At 52.3% G+C, this 20,259-nt stretch overlaps 1 protein-coding gene across 2 annotated transcripts in view; it reads left to right on the top strand.

The window, feature by feature from the left end:
• The first annotated feature begins 3,700 nt into the window (after window positions 1–3,700).
• The window catches only part of SH3PXD2A (SH3 and PX domains 2A), a 217,733-nt gene continuing 201,174 nt past the window's right edge, over window positions 3,701–20,259 (top strand). For both annotated transcript variants that reach the window (XM_054581459.1, XM_054581458.1), the window contains exon 1: window positions 3,701–4,022. In XM_054581459.1, coding sequence (XP_054437434.1) covers window positions 3,951–4,022 — 72 coding nt within the window. In that variant the 5' untranslated portion in view covers window positions 3,701–3,950. The remainder of the gene's footprint in view (window positions 4,023–20,259) is intronic.

The raw sequence follows: 20,259 nt of genomic DNA, 5'->3' as shown, positions 1-20,259 counted from the left end.
GTGCACGGACCCCCACCCTGGAAACACATATGGTCCCTGCCCTTGAGGACCGTTGGGGGCCCAGGGAGTGTGTGATGCCTGTGTGAGTGGAGAATTGGAACGAGGGACCCTGAGTTCCAGGGAGAGCAGTGTTCTGGATCTGCACATGTTTGTAAGTGTGCAAAGTGTGTAAAGCATCCAACAACTATGATTTTGAAAAATCAGATTTTCAGGTATTAGTCAGTATGCATCTTTATTTTGGACCCCCTTTCCCTTTATCCTAATTTTTTGGGTATTTATATGATTATATTTTATCATTTGAATTTACACAAGGTCCTTAGATTGGAGTCACCCCCAGTTCATAGATGGGCGTGGTAAAATAGGGGTTTACCTAATCCTCTCCAGCACCACTAGCTCCCTGAGCATATGTTTTCAACCCGGACCATCTAGTGGACCTACTATGTGCCGGGCATGATGGGGTATTAAATGAACCAAAATCTGTTCTCCAAGGAGGCTTCAGCTGGTCTCAATCATTTCTGGGGAGTGCCAGGCACATGCAAGGCAGGCACTCAGTATATGTGTCTAGAACAGCAAGGAATACCTAAGGCACTGCTGGGGGGGGGCGGTAAGGAAAGAGGTTAAAATGTACCCAGGAAGAAGGGAGAGCCTGTACCATTTTAAACTTAAAGACTCTTGAGCATATGGCCCCAGGAGGGAAAAGGGATTTTCTCCCACAGGTGTAAATAACTTTGCCAACCAATCCCCAGAGGTCTTAGCACCATAGGGTTGGGGTGAGGGCTGGCACTCCATTGCTCCCTCCAACTGAGGTAATTTGGGAGCTCAGGGGGAGTTGGAAGCACTCAGGCTGTGCTTCAAGACCTTGGATTTAGGAGATGTCAGGTTGTCTAGGGTTTCTTAGGACAGAAGAAGGCCGTCACCTTGAAGGTGAGGGCTGAGTCACATCCGTCTCTCCCCCAGACCTCTGGTGACTAAGGTCATGCTTAGGTCCTGATCAGAAGCAGGAGGGTGAGTGGGGAACTGCTGGTGCCCCTTAGCTGACATGACCGCTCTGACTCACAAGGGGACCCACGGCAAGCCACGCCCCTCTCTTCGTTCCCTCTGACGGCTCAACATGAGCTCCCCTCACCAGGGGCTTCTCAGGCTGAATTGGTATTTCCAGAATGCTTTGTGGTCCGCAGAGGAGGGGCTGAGTGCCATTATGAATCCCTTTACTGTGAACCCACAGGCTGCCTTGATTCACCACTGGAGGCCCTCCCCTTGGGGAAGCCCAGTGCTGAGGACCTACCCTGGGTCCACCTTGTGCCCGCCAACAGGCCCTGCTGGGGGCATGATGCCTTGACTCTTTTTTCTTTATCACTGAGCATCGCTGACAGATCACTGTCTCCCAGGACTCCTGTTCCAGCATTTACAATGGTTTCCTATCATCTTCTCTGATAGAGAAGCCCTGTGCCTGCTGTCAAGATCCCTTATAGTCTTATTTCCTTCTCTGTGCCTCACTCCCTTCCCTGACCTTCCCCAGGTAGGCACTGTCCTCCTGGCCCTCTGCCTGTCACCAGCTGGTTCAGGCTTCAGGTTACACATGCCAAGTCTTCTCGCTCAACCTTTTCTTCTTCCACTGATCACCCATTCAACAGATTATTATAGAGTGACTACTACTTTTGGGTATAAGTTAGTGTGCTGGCTGTATGGGGAGGGCAAAGTATAAGATACCTTAAAGCCAGTCCCTCTGCACCAGGTGCTTTCAGAGGAAAGGGAGTGTTTTATGGACAAATATGCACATGTCCAAGCAGCTGCTGGCCTGGAAGAGTTCAGAGGAGGCTGGGTACTCCAAGGCGCTCCAAACTCTGCCCATCCTGCAGGGTCTAGTACAGTGTCCTCCACAGAGCTCTCCTTGATTAGTTCAGGCTTCCATTTTTCCTTGAGTCCTAATCACATCATATTAGATAGTCTTAATGGGATTCCCATTTCTCAATTGTCCTCTCTCCTCTTTGAGGGAAGGGGCAGACATCTGTCAACAGGATTCAGTTTTCAGTTCTAGAAATGGTAATAGGATCCTCTCACTCTCTTCTGTCCCTAAATGCCTTGTAAATGAGCATAGTGTAGGTGCTCAATCAATCCTAAAATTCTAGAATTTTAGAGAGGAAGTTAAAATTTTTTTTTAAATGTCAAAATCCATACATGCTAATTATGAAAAACAAAGAACTCAAAATGTCCCCATAGGAACAATCACTGTTAAGAGCCTGGAGTGTATGTAGGAAGGAATCTTAAAAGATCATCTAATTCAGCACCCATATTTTACAAATGAGAACATTAGGGTGACTTAAATATTTCCTCAAAGTCAAATATTTAGATAGTGGCACTGCTTGGTGTTCTAGCTTACTTTCCCAAGAAGGTTGGAGGAACAGGGGATACTCTGTACAAAGCAAACATGTGAATAAAGCCTTAGGTTGGTACATAGGTTCTGACAGTGCAGGGAAGAAAATATTAATGCAGTTAATTCAGATGTTTCACCTTGGTCCACAGTCACAAAGCTTTACTGCGATTGTGAAGCAGTGAGATTCATTGTGAAAACACTACCTCTTTAAATATATTTGAGACTTGAATGGGAAAAAATGTTGAAATAAATGGGATTAAATTGAATTAAATAGTAATTGTGCTCTAGGTCCAGGGACAGACAAGGGGCTTGGAAAGTCAATTTTCCATACAAGAGGGAGAGGTGGTGAGAAAGCCAGAGCCTGGGGCCCATGATGAGCTGGCCCCCAAGCCAGTGGATTTCCCCACCATTGTCTGATCCTTTCCCTCCTCCTCCGCGGGGAGGAGGGTCCCAGGGGAGCCCTGGGCTTAAAGCAGTGGTGTTATGCGGAATCTTGTAACTTCTCTGGTAAATGATGTCACAGGTTAGTTACAGTGGCCCAGATCGATGGACGACTCAGGCAGCGGATCGATCACATTTCCAGGGAGAATTGATCCTTTGTGACCCACGGGAGGCGGGGGGCAGGTGGTTTATCAAAAGAGGCTCGGGCTTGAAGGATTTAATGCCGGCCCCTTCCTCATTCCCGTCTCTTCCTCCGGGGGCTGGGTGGTAACAACAGGGCAATAAACTGCTTCTCATTAAAGAGATCTGAGGTATAGGAGTGAGAGGGGCACGTAAAGGTGTGGACAAAAAGACACAAATCTGCTCCAAGACGAGGAGCCAGGGTGGGGGCGCGCTGGCTTCAGTACCCCTCACACTCCTCCCGCCCCTTCTCTGTCTCGGAAGCCGCCCAGAGTTTCTGGGCCCCGCGAAGTAGCCCAGGGCCGCGCCAGGCCGCCGACTGCGCTCTCAGCTCCGTGGGGTCGCGCCGGCTCGCCCGGGCCTCTCCGCTTCGGCTGCAGCCCCCTCCTCGTCGCCCCTCCCCCGGGCCTGGAGCCCCTCCCCGCGCGCTTCCCCTCTCTCCCCTCCCCTCCCTTCCTCGCCTGCCTAGCCCTGCCCCCGCCTCCTGCGCCCACAGCCTCGGCCAGCGTCGAGCCCCCCGGAGCCGCGGCACCGCGAAGGGGCGCCGCCTGCCCCTCCCCGGCGCGCTGACAGCAGGCTCCCGGGTCCCCGCCCCGTCCCCTCGCCGGAGGGACACACCCCCGCCCCTCCTCTGCTCCGCCTGTTCCCGCCGGACCCACCGGGCTGCGGAGTGAGCGGGCGGGCGGGCGAGCGAGAGGGAGAGCGGCGGCGGCGCGGGAGGGAAGAAGAGCGCGGCAGGCCCAAGGGGAGCCGCCCGGGGCGCACGGAGCCCGCGTGCCCTTCGGGACCGCCCCGACCAGTGCCGTACGCGTGGGCGCCGGGAGCCCGGGCAGCGGCGCGCCGGGCCGAAGTGGCGGGTGGCCCCGGGGACGCTGGAAGCAGGAGAAGGAGCCGGAGCCCGGTCGGGATGAGAAGGTGACGCCGCCGGGGGGCGCTATTCGCTTTGTGGGGGAAGATGCTCGCCTACTGCGTGCAAGATGCCACCGTGGTGGACGTGGAGAAGCGGAGGAACCCTTCCAAGCACTACGTGAGTACCGCCCCCAACGACTCGGCGGGGGGCTTGCCAGGGACCCCCGGGTGGTTCCGCGCCCCTCCCCGCTGTTAAGTCTCGGAGATAAGTGCCCCCAGGACAGCCCTCATTGTGGAGTTTCTTCGCGGGACTGTGCCCTCCGGGGACGCCTTTTCAATCCTCCCTCCACTCTCTGCCTCCCCCAGCCCCGCGTTTTCTTTTTTTGGTTTTGAAATTGGCAAGTGGCTGCCCTTGTCTGTTACAGCGGTGAAGTCATCTGTCCGCCTGAGCGTTGATGGGTGGTGGGGGAACGTTCGTCAACCCTTCGCCGGGGAGCTCTGGTAGGAAAGAGCACTGTCCCGACCCTCCCTGGGGGCTCGGGTCGCTCCAGCTCGCGCAGACCGGGATGCTTTCCGTGGCTGGCCTTGGGGAAGGAAGCCTCGCGTGCGCCCCACGTTCGCTCTGGCCTCTGCCTCCCTAGGCCTGGGTCTGCGGGCAGAGGGAAGCCGCCGCGCCCCCGGCCCCACCTCCGCCCTCAGCTTTGATTTCCTTCTTACAGTCATTGTGTCTGTCGGTGTGAGGAGAATTGTGGCTTTTCCTTTTATCCCTCCTCTGGACGTGACCCTTAACCGGGTTCATTTCCTCTGAAGTGATGCTCCATCTCCAGACACGAGGAGGCAAATGTTTGCTGCGGTCTCCGAGGAACGGCTGCCCCTCCCCCTTTCTTCCCTGAACTTAATGAGAAAGGGCTAAGGTTGATTGCGCCGAGCTCCGGAGGCTGTGTGGCTTGGCCTCCTTTCATCTCAGCCAGTTCTGTCTTCCCGTCCTTCGCACCTTAGGAAGTCAACGGGGTGTCCTTGACGCCTGAGGACGCCCGGCTGAGCAGCCTGTGCTCCTGTACTTGACGCAGAAGAGGCAGAGAGCCGGGCATCCAAAGCAGAAGGACTGCATCTTATTTGCAAATTAAGCACTTAAGGGAGCATTTAGACTGCTCAAAGCATTAATTTTAACAATTAAAACAGGCTGTTGGTTGCGGCCCTAGATTGCACGTTGGTCTCTGAAATGCCTTTTATTTCCCTGTTGGAAGGGACCTAGGGTTTATGCTAATGCCAGCCTCAGGGACTCTTTCTGCCTTTGTCACCAATAGCTCTGAACTTGCGGCATCTTATAGGAGCAAATGGGGCTGGGCTCAGGGTGGGGAAGAGGGAAACTGTGGGGTCTGGTTCCTGCCTAGACAGAGAGGTGGGTGGCAGGGGGACGTTGTTCCTGCAGCGTTGTTCCTTTTTTTGTGATTAGGCTCAGCAAGCAACTTCCCCTGCTTTTCAAGAAAGCTCTTTTTGGAGGACTTGGGGGACCAGGGGGCCATCCTGCTCCAGGGACAGGTCCATTTGCACATCCTAGCACTTCTTATCAAGTCTTATTGATAATACTTATTTGACAAATACTTATTTGACAATAAGTCTTATTGACAAAACTTATTATAAGTTTTTTTTTCCTCAAATGTTGCCTGCTAAGTTGTAGGGGTTCTTTTTTCTAGTGCCCAGTTAAGGTTGTCACTGCTTTCAACAGATGGCAGTCTCTACTCTGAGACCCCGGCGTGTGCTTTTCCAGCTCTGGATTTTGGGTAGAACATCAAATCTAACCAATCTGACAAAGGCGGTCCAAGATGACAGGGGTAGGACATACTGGCAACAGGCCAGGAGTGTGGCTAAAGCGACCAGGGACCCACTGCCCAGAGCTGAGAAGTGGTCAAATACTGGGGCTCTGAGTAACTTTGGAAAAGTAAAGTTACTTCTGTGGGCCTCAGTTTCCTCTTTTTTAAAGTGAGGGTAATAATAGTACCTACTGCATAGGGTTGTTGGGAGAACTAAATGAGATCATCCATGCAAAGCACTTAGCCTAGTTCCTGGCACATAAGAAGCAGTCATTAAATGGTCGCTTATTTTTGGTGGGATTCTGACTAAGAAAGCACTTTTGAAAAGCAGCTATTAATGGTCTGGCAAAAAGGAAGAAAGATTTCGGGTTTTCAGATTGATAATAACTTGTTTTATGTGAAAAAGACAAAAAAAGTCTTGTCCAATTCCCTTGAAATGATCATTTCAGAGATATTCCCCAGGACATCTCTGCTTGTCATATAAAAATGGACATTATGTGTGGGGCAGGGAATGATGTCACTGAATAGATGGGGTCACATAGAGCCATGAACTAACATTGTGGAAAACAGTTAGAGGAGAAAGTGTTATATGTTGTGAAATTGTGGAGCTGGCGGGGACCCGAAGACTCATCAGGCTCAACTGCATCGTTTTACAGATGAGGAAACTGAGAACCAGATGGGGTCAGGTCACTTGCAACACAGCCAGTCACAGCACCTGGCTCTAACTGGACTTTGGCCTATGGTGTGGCTTTTGCTCATTGACGTATCCTGAATCTAGTTGGGGTTGACCAGGAAGACAAATATCTGGTGGTAGCAAGAGGTTCCTAACACAATTGGGGCATAAATGCGTAGTGTTTAAGGAGAGGGTGCCCAGTAAGAGAAAGTGTAGGGGGGGTGGCCCACAGCAGCAGGAGAAGCAGGTTGGGGAGGCTGTGCCTCTGAAGCTTAGGGTGTCCTTCTTCCTTGGCTCTTGCACGGTGGGCACCACACTGCAGAAGGTAAAGTGTTCTGGGTAAGGCGCTCCAGTGTGGGTAGCTGGCAGGACACACTGTGCCCAAGTCGCATGTGTTCTGGCAGCCTCTGCGCTGCAGAAGCATGCCTTCTTCCCACCTCTCCTCCACTGGTGCTGAATTCTGAGTTTGTGTTTTGGCAAATTGCAGAGCAGAGAGGTTTTATGGGATGTGCACATTAGCTGGAGGGAGCTGATGAGAGGCCTGGGGTCCAAGCAGGGCTCTGCTGGCTCCAGAATGCTGGGAACACAGTGCAGAGGTTCTCTCAGGACATCCAGCAAAGGGCGTGCTCTTCCGCATGGGGAGGGGGAGCGGCCTGGACACCGAGGGTCTTGTGTTTTTGGTCTGTTTAGGAAAGGCAGGCATGTGGCCTCCATCGTTTGGATGGTGCTGTCAGCCCCTGGCTTCCTTCCTTTCTGCCAGGCCCCTGCTCGTGGTGGGGTGAGGAGAGGGTGGGCAGGTGCTGCTTAGGCCAGGCTCCCTGGCATGAGGCTGGGCTTCTTTCTTAGCTGATGGGGAGACCTGGGGAGACCTTAGGTAAACTGGCCTTGGCCCCAGACCATTTGTGTTTCAAATGATCCTGGTGATGCTGGGCACCAGCGGCAGATGTCTTCATTTGCAAGTTCTCCACAAGGACACAGGTCCAGGGCCACAGAATTCATTGCACACACCATGCCTGTGTAGGTGTATGTCAAGTCATAAGGTGGCAGAGAGAAGGTTGTTTATCTAAAGCAAACGAGAAATTATTTGTTTGACTTTGGGAGGCGTTTTTCTTTCACTCTCGTTTCCTTTCCTGATTGTTTAATTCAGACAAATACCAGTCATGAACGTTCTGATCCTCTACAGGACTCTTTAGGGAATGCAAATAATAGCCAGTGTTAGCATTTGTCATCGGAGCCAAACGCTTAACGTGCATGATTTCATGGAATTCCTACTGTTCATTGAATGTACCCTAACTGGGATTGGTTCATTGATGTCTTTGTACAGATGGGTTAACTAAGTCTTGGAGAAGTTAGAGATTGTTCAGTTAGTCTCCTAGTTAGTTTCCTAGTTAGTTAAGGCAGGTCTGGGTAAACTCAGATCAGTTTACCTGCAAGAGAGGAAATGAACCCAAAATGGGGCCCTTCCTCTCATCCGGTGGGGAGACCCGCCTCAGGCCAGCCCAGCAGCGGGAGAGCAATGCAGAGTGGTGCTTGGGGACTGCCGCCCTGTGTGGGACATTCACCCTGTGCCATGGAGGGAGGTCAGTGTGAGGCAGGAGGAGTGGAACAAATCCAGGAGATATCTGACCCTGTGGGAATAATACATTCTCCCATGTGAGAAGACCATTACAGATTTTTGTCTTGGTCCTGGGAGCTACATGTTTTGGAATTGGCCCCAGACCTGTTCATATCTTAGCCCACCAGTTTCCCCCTGGGCCCTTAGACTGTGGATCCAGCCCCACAGGAGGAAGGATGCACAGCAGTGGCATGGGAAGGGTCTTCTCAGGGCCAGTTCCACCGGGGAATGAGTGATCTTGGGCAGATCGAGGTGTGAATCCCACCTTGGGCTCTTCTTTCCTGTATAACCTGGGGCCAGCCACACGGGGCCTCAGCGTCCTCACCGGTAACCTCACATAGTTTTGGGGAAATTGACCTGAGATAACTGGGGGCAAACTTCCACTTAATCCCTGGCCTCCATCACGAGCACTCAGCATACACTTCCAGCTGGTGTTCCTGGTCACCAAAACGCCCGAGTACAGGTAGGGCCCAAGAGGTGAAGCTGAGGGAAAAGGAAAGACTGAGGCCAAAAAGAAGGCCCAGCTGTTCATAGTCGGATGGGAAAGTGGGCTTCATGCCCCATGGAAAACACCCAACATAGAGGAGAAACAACACAAGCAAAGAGCAGCTGTTCAGATCTGGACGGCTTCCTGGTGCTGATCTAGGGATGGCTTCCTGGTAAGTTGGGAAGGAGTAGGGAATGAGCATGTGTTGGGGGAAAGGGGTAGAAGGGAGCTCCAGGAAAGGGCTAGGTCACGTAGGGTCCTAGCCCCAAGGTCAGCGCCATGCATGGGTTAGCGCTCTCTCTCTCTCTCTCTGTGTCACCCACACGAACGAGAACAGTTTCTTCTCCTTTTCCAAGGGAGGAAATGATCGAGGGGTGATTCACAGGTCTGACAAGGCTCCCTACTTACAGAACAACCAACCACATCCTTCAAGGCCGTTGGAACGGGGAGCACAACCAGCCATTTATCATTGCCCTTTTTAGAGCTGAGTGAGGGTTTGGGGTGGGGGCAAGTCAGGACTGGAATCACTGTGTGGGGTGGCAGGCAAAGGGGAGGGGAAGGGAAGGGAAAAATAAACCTATTTGATGTCATAGGAGACTGGTTCCAGCTCCAGGAATATAAGTGCCAGCTGCTGCATTTTCCAGAGAGATATTCCGGGGCCAGCATGAGTGAATGGCCAGCGGAGGCTCTGAGTTAGAGGAGTGTTGTTAGGGCTTCTGACTTTGGGTTTGCACAGCCATCCCCTGGAGATTGCCTTCTAATTTCCTCAGCCTGAGTCACTGGCCAGACTATTTTTTAGCCAGAAAAAGTCTAATAGGCAACTCTGTTCTCTTTTGCCTCTTGATTAAACAAAATAAAACAAATAATAGTATATACATAGGGTAGTTACACTTACTCCTCTTGAGTTCTGAGAATCCAGGAAAGGGATAATGAATTAGGACAGGGATCCAGGGAACGGGGAGGGCAAGGGGTGTGTGTGGGAAATGAGCTGGAGATTCTGGCTTTGGAAGGAGGTTCTGAGCCAGGGCCCGTGGTTGACTCTGCCATGGCAATTGCCAAAAATAATGGAAGCATCCAGTAGGGTGACTAGCGTTTCAAGAGTGGATTCCCAGAGCTGCGTGTGACTTCTCGCAGCTGCTACCTGTGGAGGAGTCAGTCGTAGGAAGGCAGGTGAATGGAGAGGTCAGGGGCCTGGACAGGAGGGTGGGAGGGTGAGCCACCAGAAGGCCCCTCTCATGCCCTCGAGTAAGCTCCAGGCCAGTCACCGCCTCAGCAAAGGTGTGAGCAGAGTCCAGGGAGGATGAGATGCACAGGGAGGAGAGGAGAGCTAGCACGCACGCACCTAGCGCGTGCCAGGCCGTGCAGAAGACCAGCCTTTTAGAGGGGCTCTTTCTAGAACGTCATAACAACCACTTGAGGTAGGTAGGTGTTTTATCTCCCCTTTACCAAGGTGGAAACAGGCCAGAGAGTTTATGTAGCTTTCCACTCAGTAATTCAGTGGCAAAGCCAGGATCCTCACTCTGGTCTCTGACACCCACATCTGTGAACTTGTCGCTTTCTTCCCTGTTAGGGGTGGGCCAGCGAGCGACGGGCATGGACATAACCGCGGAGACCAGGCAGCGCCCCCGAGACGGCAAGTGCACCTGGAAGTCTGTGTCGCCAGAGAGCACCCGGGCTTGGTACCCCAGGGCTGGAGTCCTGTCTCCACCATATACTGCAGGAACCCAGTGCAAGTTACTTATATCTCTGTGCCTCAGTTTCCTCATCTGTAGGGAAAAAAACGAGGGGAAAATAGGACCTCACTCATAGGGTTGTGGTGAAGATTAAATGAATTAATAAATGCCCTGAGTTTTTGGCACATGTTAAGCACAACATAGTTATATGCCATAGTAATTATTAAGTTCAGAAGAGGGAGAGCCCCCTGTGACCTGGAGTTTCAGGGAAGGTTGGCAAGAGAAGGCAGGCTTCATGATGGGCCTTGAGGAGTAATCAGGAGGAGGATGGCGGAGAGCAGGATTTAGAAGGGAAAGAAGAGGGAAGGGCATTCCAAGAAAGAGAAAGGTGCTGGGGGTGGAACCCATGTGGCGGAGAAGGCTGAAGGGAAAGGTTCAGACCAGCTTCTGAGAGCCTCAAATACGAACTGAGGGAACCTCTGAACCGTCCTTTTCTCGCAGTGATTGCAGGGAAGGGGAGCTGACTGTGACGATGGGGTCCTTTGGTGGGTTTCAGAGCTGGCCCTAGGGTTGTTCCTGTAGCTATGGCTGGGACGGAGCTTTTTCTAGTTCTGTGTTGGGGACTGTAGTTGGCAGGCCAGGGCCCAGGCCCTGTCTGTTTACAGTTGTTACTCTGAGGGGTCAGACTGCCTCATAAAAGTTGATTGCACCCTGGAGTTCTTGCAGAGGGAGGGTAGGGGAAGAGAGAAGGGGGAGCAGTAAGGGCCCCACCGGTGGAGGGCCCGGCTGGCCAGCCCAATGCGGCCGCAGAATGTCACCGCGAGCGCTTTCCATCCATGTTCCCAGACACTGGGGTCCCTGCAGCACCCCGAGGCCAAGAGAGAGGAAACCCCAATCCTTGAAGGGTCAGGGGCTGATACTAAACAGCCTCCTGGGGGCCCAGGATGTCTTTGAAGTCTAGGTGTTACCTGAAACAGTCCTGCTAATGTTGCCTTCTCCTTCCACTCTCTCTGAACTTGTTTTACTTTTAAATACAATGTTTCAACCACCTCTTCCTGGATTTAACCCCCACCGCACTCCCAAATATCCTGCTAAGCCTGATTCTTTAGAGAAAACCTAATGATAAAAATCACAGCTAACCTTTCTAAATGCTTTCTGTGTGTAAGAGTTTTATGGAAATGCTCAAAACTACCCCCAAACATGTGTGTTTACTGCTGGCACCCACATCGTCCAGGCCAGGCCACGGGGCCTCCGGAGCTGAAATGAATTGCACACGCCACGCCACCAATGAGCTGTATGCAGAGGGGCCTGCCTTGTCCCCTTAGGGGCCTCACGGCCCCTCAATCACAGGATACACCCGGGAAGACTCGACCCCAAAGAAATTCTACCTGAGGCCTGGCAGGCGGAAACCCTCAACTTGTCTGTCGCCTTCCCCATCTAGATGTCCGTGTGCCCACCTAGAAAATGGGCTGAATGCTCCTTTTCTGGCCTGCCTTGCAGACGGGAGGGTGGGTGTGAAGGGTGCTTTGGGAAGAGCTGAGCCCAGAGAACACAGCTGTGGAAAGGATTCCTAGGTCCCTCAATCTGGTTTCTTACTCATTTGGAGAAGGGGAGGCTCTCCAAAAAGGACTTGTTCCTGACCCCGCCGCAAAACCTTGAAGCCAGGGTTGACCCAGGATCGCTTGCCGCCCCTAGGGAAGGTGGCTTCTAGAAAACCACCCCAGGAATTGCACTTTGCTTCCTTCTAGGCCTCTCATTTTTGTGAATGGGAAGAGCCAGAGCTATTTCCAGTCCCTTCTCTCTTTGCTGTTACCTGAGGGGAGGAAGTGACATCCAGGCAGCTGAGTTAGCAAAGGGGAAACAGCTGTGCTTTCTGCCCCTCCTCTTGGTGGCTCTCTCTGGTCCTTTGCTGTCATTTCCCTTTGGCCTGTGAGGAAGCCACCTCCCCAAGCCTGGGTGGAGGCGCATGGTGGGCTGGGTGGAATCCCTTCCTCTGTGAGTGTCAGCGCAGCATAAATTATGCAGCGGAATGTGGGGGGCCCTCCAGCCTGCCTCTGGGATCCCTGGATCCTGAACGTCAGAACCTGCGGGCATTGATCACTCTTACCAGATCTGCCTGCAACTCCAAGGAGTAAGAGGTGGGGGTGCTACCCGGTGCTGGCGGAGTGCCAGGTGGGGTAAGGGATTGTGTGGGTGGGGCCATTCTGTACTTTTAGCCATCCCCGTGTGGTCCCTGGTAGAGATCCCTGGCTGGTTTCCTTTCTTCCAGGAATATTCTCACACGGGGTAATAAAGGAGATTTTAACCCCTTTTTACGTGAGCACCGTCATCATACAGCTACCACATACTGAATTTCTATTGTGCCGGGACAGCCAGGCCTTTTACTTATAATCTCTGATCTCTCCGCAGCCCTGAAGGCATGCCTTTTTAACCCCGTTTTACTCATACGGAGACTGAGGTTCAGAAAGTGTAGGGTGCAGTGTTAGTCAAGTACAAAGTCAGGGGTGTTCGGCCCCACCCCCCCAGCCAGTGCCTGTTTCACACCGTCTCTGTACCTTATTCACTTGGTCCCTCTCCAGGTCTGCTGCGGGGTCGTGGGGGCTTCTGCCTGCCCGACATGTCGTCCTCCCTCGGAATACTGTTCTTTGTTGAGAAAGCCTGCCTTGCTGCTTTCACCCACCTAAGGGTTCTGAGCATGAAGGGATTGTCCCAGTCGTTTGAAGTGGCTGCTTTGTAAATTCTTTCATGGTAGGCCCCATCCCGACCCAGCTTTATTCCGTTTCCTGATGGCCCAGACCCAAAGGGCTATTTTAAGGGACTTGACTGTGTGGGAGAATTTCTTTGTAACAGCAGAGAGGGAGGCCTGGCTGGCCTGGCATGGTGCTGGCAGCCGGGCTCCGAGAGAGGGAGACTCTTTCCTAAATTCGGCCCCCTGGGCTGGAACCAATTCACTGAGCCCTCAGCGCCATGCCTGGCATCCGGCAGGGACACAGTCGCTTGCCGGTGAGGACAGAGGTGCCGGGGTGGCTGCCCTGCGTTTTCTGGAGCTCTAAGCCCCAGTGGATCGCCAGACTGATCCTTCTCTCACAGAGTTAAGGTCTGTAGTAGAACAATGTCTGAACTTCAGTTTCAAGCCGGGATTAATTATTTACTTTAGTCATCACTCATTGGCAACCGGAGAAAAGCAGCCTCATTCTCCCCATGTTCGCTGGACGAGGCAGCTCCCAAGCAGGGGAAGTGGGAAAGCAAGGGGAGGGGTGAGTCAGAGAATGTGAGAGAGTGGAGCCGCTTGTAGGTGCAGGCGCTGGCTAGGGCTTCTCATCCACTGCCTCCTCCAGTCCCCACAGCAACCCTAGCCCATGGTCCCTGTTTCATAGGCCAGGAAACCGAGGCTCAGGGGAGCGCAGCCTCTTGTCCTCTGTCACATGGCAGTAAGTGGCGAGAAGCCAGGGCTTGAACCCAGGTCTCTGCAGAAGCAAAGCCTGTGATGGTTCCACTGTGCTTCCTGGAGATTTGATGGATTGACCACCCACCCCCCTCGCCACATGCCGAGGCTGGGCATTCTCTTTTTTCTCCTGCCTCCAGCTGGAAGTATCACACATGTCAGACTGGCTGCACTTTCTCTACCCTCTCCGCACGCCATCTCACTCTGGTCTCTGTGGCTGCATTCCTCCTGCTGCTGAGGGTGCCCATGGGGGTCTCAGCGCTGTTTTGTGGCCCTGCTGTGACATGGAGTACTGAGAGCACAGGGAACCCAGAGGGAGTGTGTGCAGTGGGTCTTCCCTTGGAAGGCTGAGGACCTGCAGCTCTGTGGATGGCTTTATCTCTGAGAGCTTCCTGAGAGTCTGGGGGCCTAGGGAGTGCATCACATTGGTTTCCAGATAAACTCCAAGGGTCTGGATTAATCCCTGGCTCATCTGCCTACCCTGACCTCCCCCCGCCCCCAGCCCTTCCCTCAGCATGTGATGCGGTTGGAGCTGCTGTTGGCGATAAGATAACAAACCTCTCTGACTGAGAATGGACCCCTGGCAAGGTCTGGCCTCTATTTTGGGATTTAAATTTTTATTCCCCTTGAACTCTTGTCCAGAGCCACTTTTGAAGGCCTGGTCCTTCAGAAGCTCTGGCTGCCAGGGGCTCTACATCTCGTCCTCACGGCCAGTAGCTAGCACAGCATTGTGGTTGGGAACGGGGGAGTTTAATTAAGGGGCTTTGTTGCCTGCTGCTTGCTCAGGCTAAACCAGGCTCTGGCAACTGGAGTACACCCCTGAGAGGGCCTCAGGGCCGGAAGTTGGAAGTTGAGGGCCAGAAGGTGAGGGCTGGGCACCGATGGCCCCTGTCATGTGGCTCAGGCTCTGAAGCCTCTTACTGGCTTGTATCACTTGGTCAAATTTCCTTACCTCAATGGGCCACAGGTTTCTAATCTGTAAAATGGGAATAATTATAATGCTACCTAGCCCATACAATTGTTACTCTGCATAGTGCTTAGCACATGACAGCTGTTCAATAAATGACAGCTATTGTTACCATCATTAGCATGGTCATCCTTCCTGGTTTTGCTCAGTTTCTGCCAGCTCCTGGAAGCTTCCAGATTTTTATCTTACAATATTTCCTGTTGTGACTTTTTATGCTTAGTAGTTTTACCTCTCATGTAACACTTATCAAGAATGGCATTGGGTTGGTCAGCTTTTGGCAAGCCTGTGTTTAGAGTGCCTGGTTGATGGACGGGCCCTTTGAGGGATGGGCCTCGGTCTGATACTTATTCATATTCATACTCATTCATTCATTCATTCATTCAATCAATCAATCAATCAACATTTGGATGTTTACTATGTGGGAAGCACTGGAAACACAGCAGGGCAGATAAAAATCTCTGCCCTTTTGGAGCTCATATTCTGGTAGGGGCAGGGAAATGATAAACAAAAACAAACTAGGTCACATATATAGTGTGTCAGGTCGGGATAAATGCTGTGGAGGAAACTAAGCAGGGTGAGAGAGACAGGGAACAGTGCGAATGGCGGGAGCCACTGTGCCAGTTTATAGAGTGTGGCCAGGACAGCCCACTGTGTGGTGACCTTTGAGTAAGATCAGAGGAAGTGAGGCATGTGGATATTCGGAGCAAGCATAACTGAGGGAGAGAGAACAGCAAGTGCAAAGGCCCTGAGGTAGGGCCATGTCTGGCCTTTTAGGGAAAAGCAAGGAGGCTGGTATGGCCTAGTGGAGTGAGCAGCGGGAGAGCACTGGGCCTTGAGGTCAGAATGGTAAAGGGGTCAGGCTGGGCTTTGTATCTCTCCCACTACTGAAAAAGGTGCGAGGCTCAGCCACAAGGCCTCCTCTTGCCTTGCTGAAGGCAGAATCTGGCCAAAACATTGCTAGAGGAGCTATCTGGGAACTAGGCTTGGGGTTTTAATCCTCGTCCCCTAAGAGGTACTGTCTGGGGAAATGCAGCCTCTGTCAGCAGCAACATGAATAGGAACTCTAGGACCCCCAACGCAGGGCACATATTAGGGAATGTCACTGAGTGAACATTTGTTTTGTACCTGCCATGTGCTGAAAGCAGTTCCTCCAGCTGGGAGCCAGGGTGTGGTAAGCTTCTGCAAAGGCAGCGAGCACCACATTATTTCTAGTTAACACCCCTCCCCCATGCTGGCAGAAGGTCTGGGTCACCTAGGTCCTTGATCAATGAAATAAACCCATGGATAAGGCTTGATTCTATTAAAGCCCCTTCCTCCTATCCCACCCTTCTTTTTTTTTTAAGTGGACCATACCTCAGCTTTTAACTTATTTACAGATGTGGAAATTGGCTTTTTGAAATTTAAAAGATATCTATTCCTATAGATAGAATAACGTAAATGGTGTTAAGACTCTTGGGCCAATCCACCAAAACCTTTCTCATCCGTTGGGTAGATGGAATTTAAGCACCTAGGACTAGATGTCTCTAGCTTACCACATAATAGGCCAGCCTGGGAAACTAAACTCTGTTATATCCAGGAAAACTATCTTCCAGTGTTCATGTTGAGAAGGACCCTTCCAGGCTAAATGATGATAATAATAATAACAACATGAATTATGTGCCAGCCACTCTTCCAAGCACCTTATTCATTTAATCCTTAAAATAACCTAATGAGAAAAGCACGGGTATGGTCTTTACGGATAGGAAAACGGAGACACAGAGAAGGAAATTTATCAAAAATCATAAGCTGGGAGGCGGAGTTCAGAGCTAGGCACTAGGTGTCCAGAGTCCTCCAGGAAATGTCTTACTTCCTGGCCGTCCAGGGAATCCTGCCAGGCGGCCTCGCCATGGCCCAGGTTGGCTGTCTGGAGACGTTAGGAGCAGGATCCTGGCCATTAGGTGTCCACCACAAGTGTGGAGTTAACAAATGTCAGAGTCAGGGAACCAGAGCCATGGGTGGCAGACAGGGGCAGCCCTTCTTTGTTCCTGAGGCAGGAAAAACCATTTGCTCCTGGAACCTGACACCGCAGGGGGTGGGTTTGCTGTGTTGGTTGTCTTCCTAGGCCATTTACAAGTCCAGCACATGAGGCTGGGGAGGGGGCGGGTGGGAAACAGTGTGTTTGTTGGTAGAGGCCAGATTAGAGTGTCTGGCAAGATGTTTCCAACACCTAGACCATTCAATTCTCAGCAAAGCCCAGCAGGTGCCTGGGACTGCTGCTTTAGCTGGGAGGGGGCACATTCTCCACCCTGCCTTGTTCAGTTTGTTGTTGGAATGAGGTGGGTCCTAACCAGTCCTTCCCCTCTTCCTGCACCCCAAAATAACACAGCAGCTGTTGGTTACTTAGCCTCTGTCTGCTACCAGTCTGTCAGCAGCCAGTGGCACTTGCTTGGTCCTGCCCCATTTGGGTTTAATGGCATGGGGTATTGGGCCCTTTGGCTTTGCCCTGCAAAGCCTGCCTTGCTGGCCAGCTGGCATTCCCACTTCCAGGCAGCGCTGGCCTGTTGACCGCCCCCCCCCCCACCCCATTGGCACTGTCCCCTCCTGCCCTGCGGGTCCTCATAGTAGTCACAAACTCAGGCTCCGAAGTTCGACATCCTGGCTCCGACACTAAGCTGGTGACCCTGGCCAGGCAGCCTAACTCAGCCTCAGTTTCCATCTGGGTAAAATCAGGTAATGGTATCTATGTCATAGTGGGTCATGAGGATTATGACCAGTGCCATAGTGGAGCTGGAGTGGAGTCATTGAAGCCAGGCTCCCAGCTTTGCCACTGAGGAACTTCGTGACTTGGGGGCGGTGCTGAAGCTCTCCACACCTCGGCTTTCTCATCTCTACAGAACAGATAAGAAAAGCATCCCTCAGGCTGGTGGTGAGGATTAAGTGGGTTAAACGTGTAAAGCCAGACAGAGTGAGAGCTCAGGGAATGGAATGGTGTGTGCTCTGCGTGGCGGATAAGGCAGAGCATCCTGTAAAGAATCATTCTTGGGTGCATCACCTGAGAGATGACAGGATCACTCTTCCCCTAACCTGACTTTTGGGCCTGCGTGGCTGAACTAATTGACTTGGCTTTGTTTTTAGCCTGTGATCAGAACCTCCACTGAAGGGGCCAGGGTGGTGGTAGAACTGGTTATAAAGCAGGATGGAGGCACAAAAAAGGGGAGCTGGATCGCTGTTCTCCTTGGCTGCAGTTCTGCTGATGTAATCAGTGGAAAGAAGACTGTGTCTGCCTGCAGCCAGGATGGCTTCAGCTGCTGGGCAGACCCCCCGGGGGTCAACCAGTTATCTCTGATGATGTGCGAGCTCCAAGATGTTCTTCTATATGATCGCTGCAACCTCCCTGTGGGCCGGCTTGTTTTGGCTTCTCCCCGGCTCCATATGCTGGGAAACTGTAGTTATCTTTGACTTTTCTTTGCATTTACCCTCCCTTTTAGAAAGATTGTACTGGGACCCCCCATTAGAGCATCAAGACTAGAAAGTCATCATTAAAAAAAAAAAAGAAAGCACCTGACCCTAATTGTGTTGGGTCACAGTGCCAGATGCCACTGTCAGCATCCCCTCTTCTGCCCCAGTAAAGAGACCCTCACTCAGGACAGAGCATTCGCCCTGTCTCCCCAGGAGCCTGGCCCTTTAAGAGAAGTGGCTAGGCACGCTGTCCTCTCCCCTCCTTGCTGCCTTTGTCAATCCTTGCCCAAGGAAAGAGGTCAGTGGCATTTCTATTCCCAACATTTTGGGGACATGGCCTGCCGATAGTGAAGAGAATGGAGCCCGCACTTTACAGGGGAATGTAGCACTAAGTATAGTTTAGAGCCGGGCTCTGGAACCAGGTTGCCTAAGTGCAAGTTTCGGCTCTACCATGTGTTTTTATGTGACCTTGAGCGAATCACTTAATGTGACTTCTATAAAATGGGGATAATAACAGTACCTTCCAGTTAGGATTTCTGGGGAGATTACATGAGATAATGATGCTAAAAACGCTTATAATAATGCCTGCGGCAGAGTTGGTGTTACCTAAGTGTCGCAGTTGTTGTCAGAGCCGGCACAGCAGGTGGAGTCAGCCAGAGCCTCTGGGGCCCCAGGGGTGTATATTTAGAACCCTTGAGAGGCCCTCTCGCCACTTGGCGTTGCTGACGGAGGCATCTTGGATGGAGATTGTGGCATGTTCTAGAGGAAGGGATTGTAAAGATGCAGACAGGACAACTCTGCCATTTCCTAGTAACCCCCTCAGCTCAGTTTTCTCAGCTACCTGTGCCCATGACTTCCACGCAGGGTCACTGTGAGAACTCAATAGAACTCAATAGAACTCAATACAGCGCAAAGCGGCCAGCAGCCACTCTCCTTCACAGTGGCCATTTGAGTAGCTGCGAGGCCTGGCAGGGGGGCCAGGAGGATGGTCGCTGGGCTCCAGCCTGACTGCTCTGGCCGGGAGCCTGGAGCTGTGCCCTTTTCCACTACACCCTCTGCTCTCCCACGCTGGGCAGCCTCTGGGTGCTCGCTGCAGCAGGGCTACCCTTCCAGAGGGTGATGCGCCTTCTGCTGGGATCAGCACAGATGTCATCTCTGCCTCTGAGGGACCCTCCAGGAAGTGATGTGTGTCTCCTGCCTGTTTCACAAATGAGGAAGGGCTTGGAGAAGCACACAGCTGTTGATGCCCTGCCCCACGTTCCCTAGACTTACCTGAGTTTACCTGCAGTGGTTCCGCTGATACCACCCCCTCACCCCCTGCCCAAGCTTGCCCCTCCTCACCCCTCTCCCCACCTCCTCTCTCTGTGTGAGGGCCCCATGGTGCTATGGAAGCTTGTTCTGCCCCAGCTGGTGTGCCTGATGAAGCGGAGTTGGCGGTGGGGGGCAGGGGGGAAGAGGTGAGATGTCCTCCCAGGGGGTTGCCCTCAAAAAGCAGGGGATGAGGGTTGTACCCAGATACCTGTTCTCTAGTTGGAGCATTCTGAGGCAAGTTCCAGCCAGAACCTTGGGGGGAAAGAGGCCCAGATATCCACAGAGGTAACCTGCTCATAAACACACCCTTTTCCAGCTTTTACCCTTTCCTGGTCTGACTTTCTCTACTTCCTTACTCAGACCATCTGGAATCAGCTCCCTAATAAACAGCCTGCACCCAAAGCTTTGACTGATGGTCTGCTTTGGCACGAACCTGAACCATGATAGTCAAGTTCTACTAGCAAGCCGTGGAGCTTGCTGTGGAGTGACTGAGAACCTCTGCCTGCAACTCAGTTCCACAGGCCATGCCGCCTTTCTGGATATTTCTGGGGCTCTTGTTATAGAGGAGTCAGAAAAGAGCCTTGTTTGATGCAGGTTGTTTTAGGTAAGAAGAGGGCAATTTCCAGAGTGAATCAGAATGGACAGGACTGAAGAATACTTGATCGATACAACGGCTTCTAGGGGCTCGTAGAGAAGGAGCAGGTCAATGTAAACAGGCCCAAGAGAAGCTGGGCCTTGGCAACGTGGGAATCTGACCTTATATAGACTTGCCCCAGGAAAGAAATAAACAAACAGGGGACTTACAGATAAACAGAAGTCTGGTATCCTTAGCCTTCACAGGTCAGGCGCGGGGGGCCGTGTGAATGTCTAAGGAAACGGAGGCTGGGGGCTGCTGGCGTCTGTGCCCAGCCACAAGGAGACATACATGACCAAGACACTCTGTTGTTTGTCGTAAAATTCCTGTCTGTATCTGGCTAGTAGTAACTGCTGTA

The sequence above is a fragment of the Pteronotus mesoamericanus genome, unplaced genomic scaffold, assembly GCF_021234165.1.
Source record: "Pteronotus mesoamericanus isolate MK-2021 breed Mesoamerican mustached bat unplaced genomic scaffold, CSHL_Meso_final contig_657, whole genome shotgun sequence".
NCBI classification, from domain to species: domain Eukaryota; kingdom Metazoa; phylum Chordata; class Mammalia; order Chiroptera; family Mormoopidae; genus Pteronotus; species Pteronotus mesoamericanus.
The sequence above is the reverse complement of the archived record's forward strand: the minus strand, read 5'-3'. Positions and strand labels throughout refer to the sequence as shown.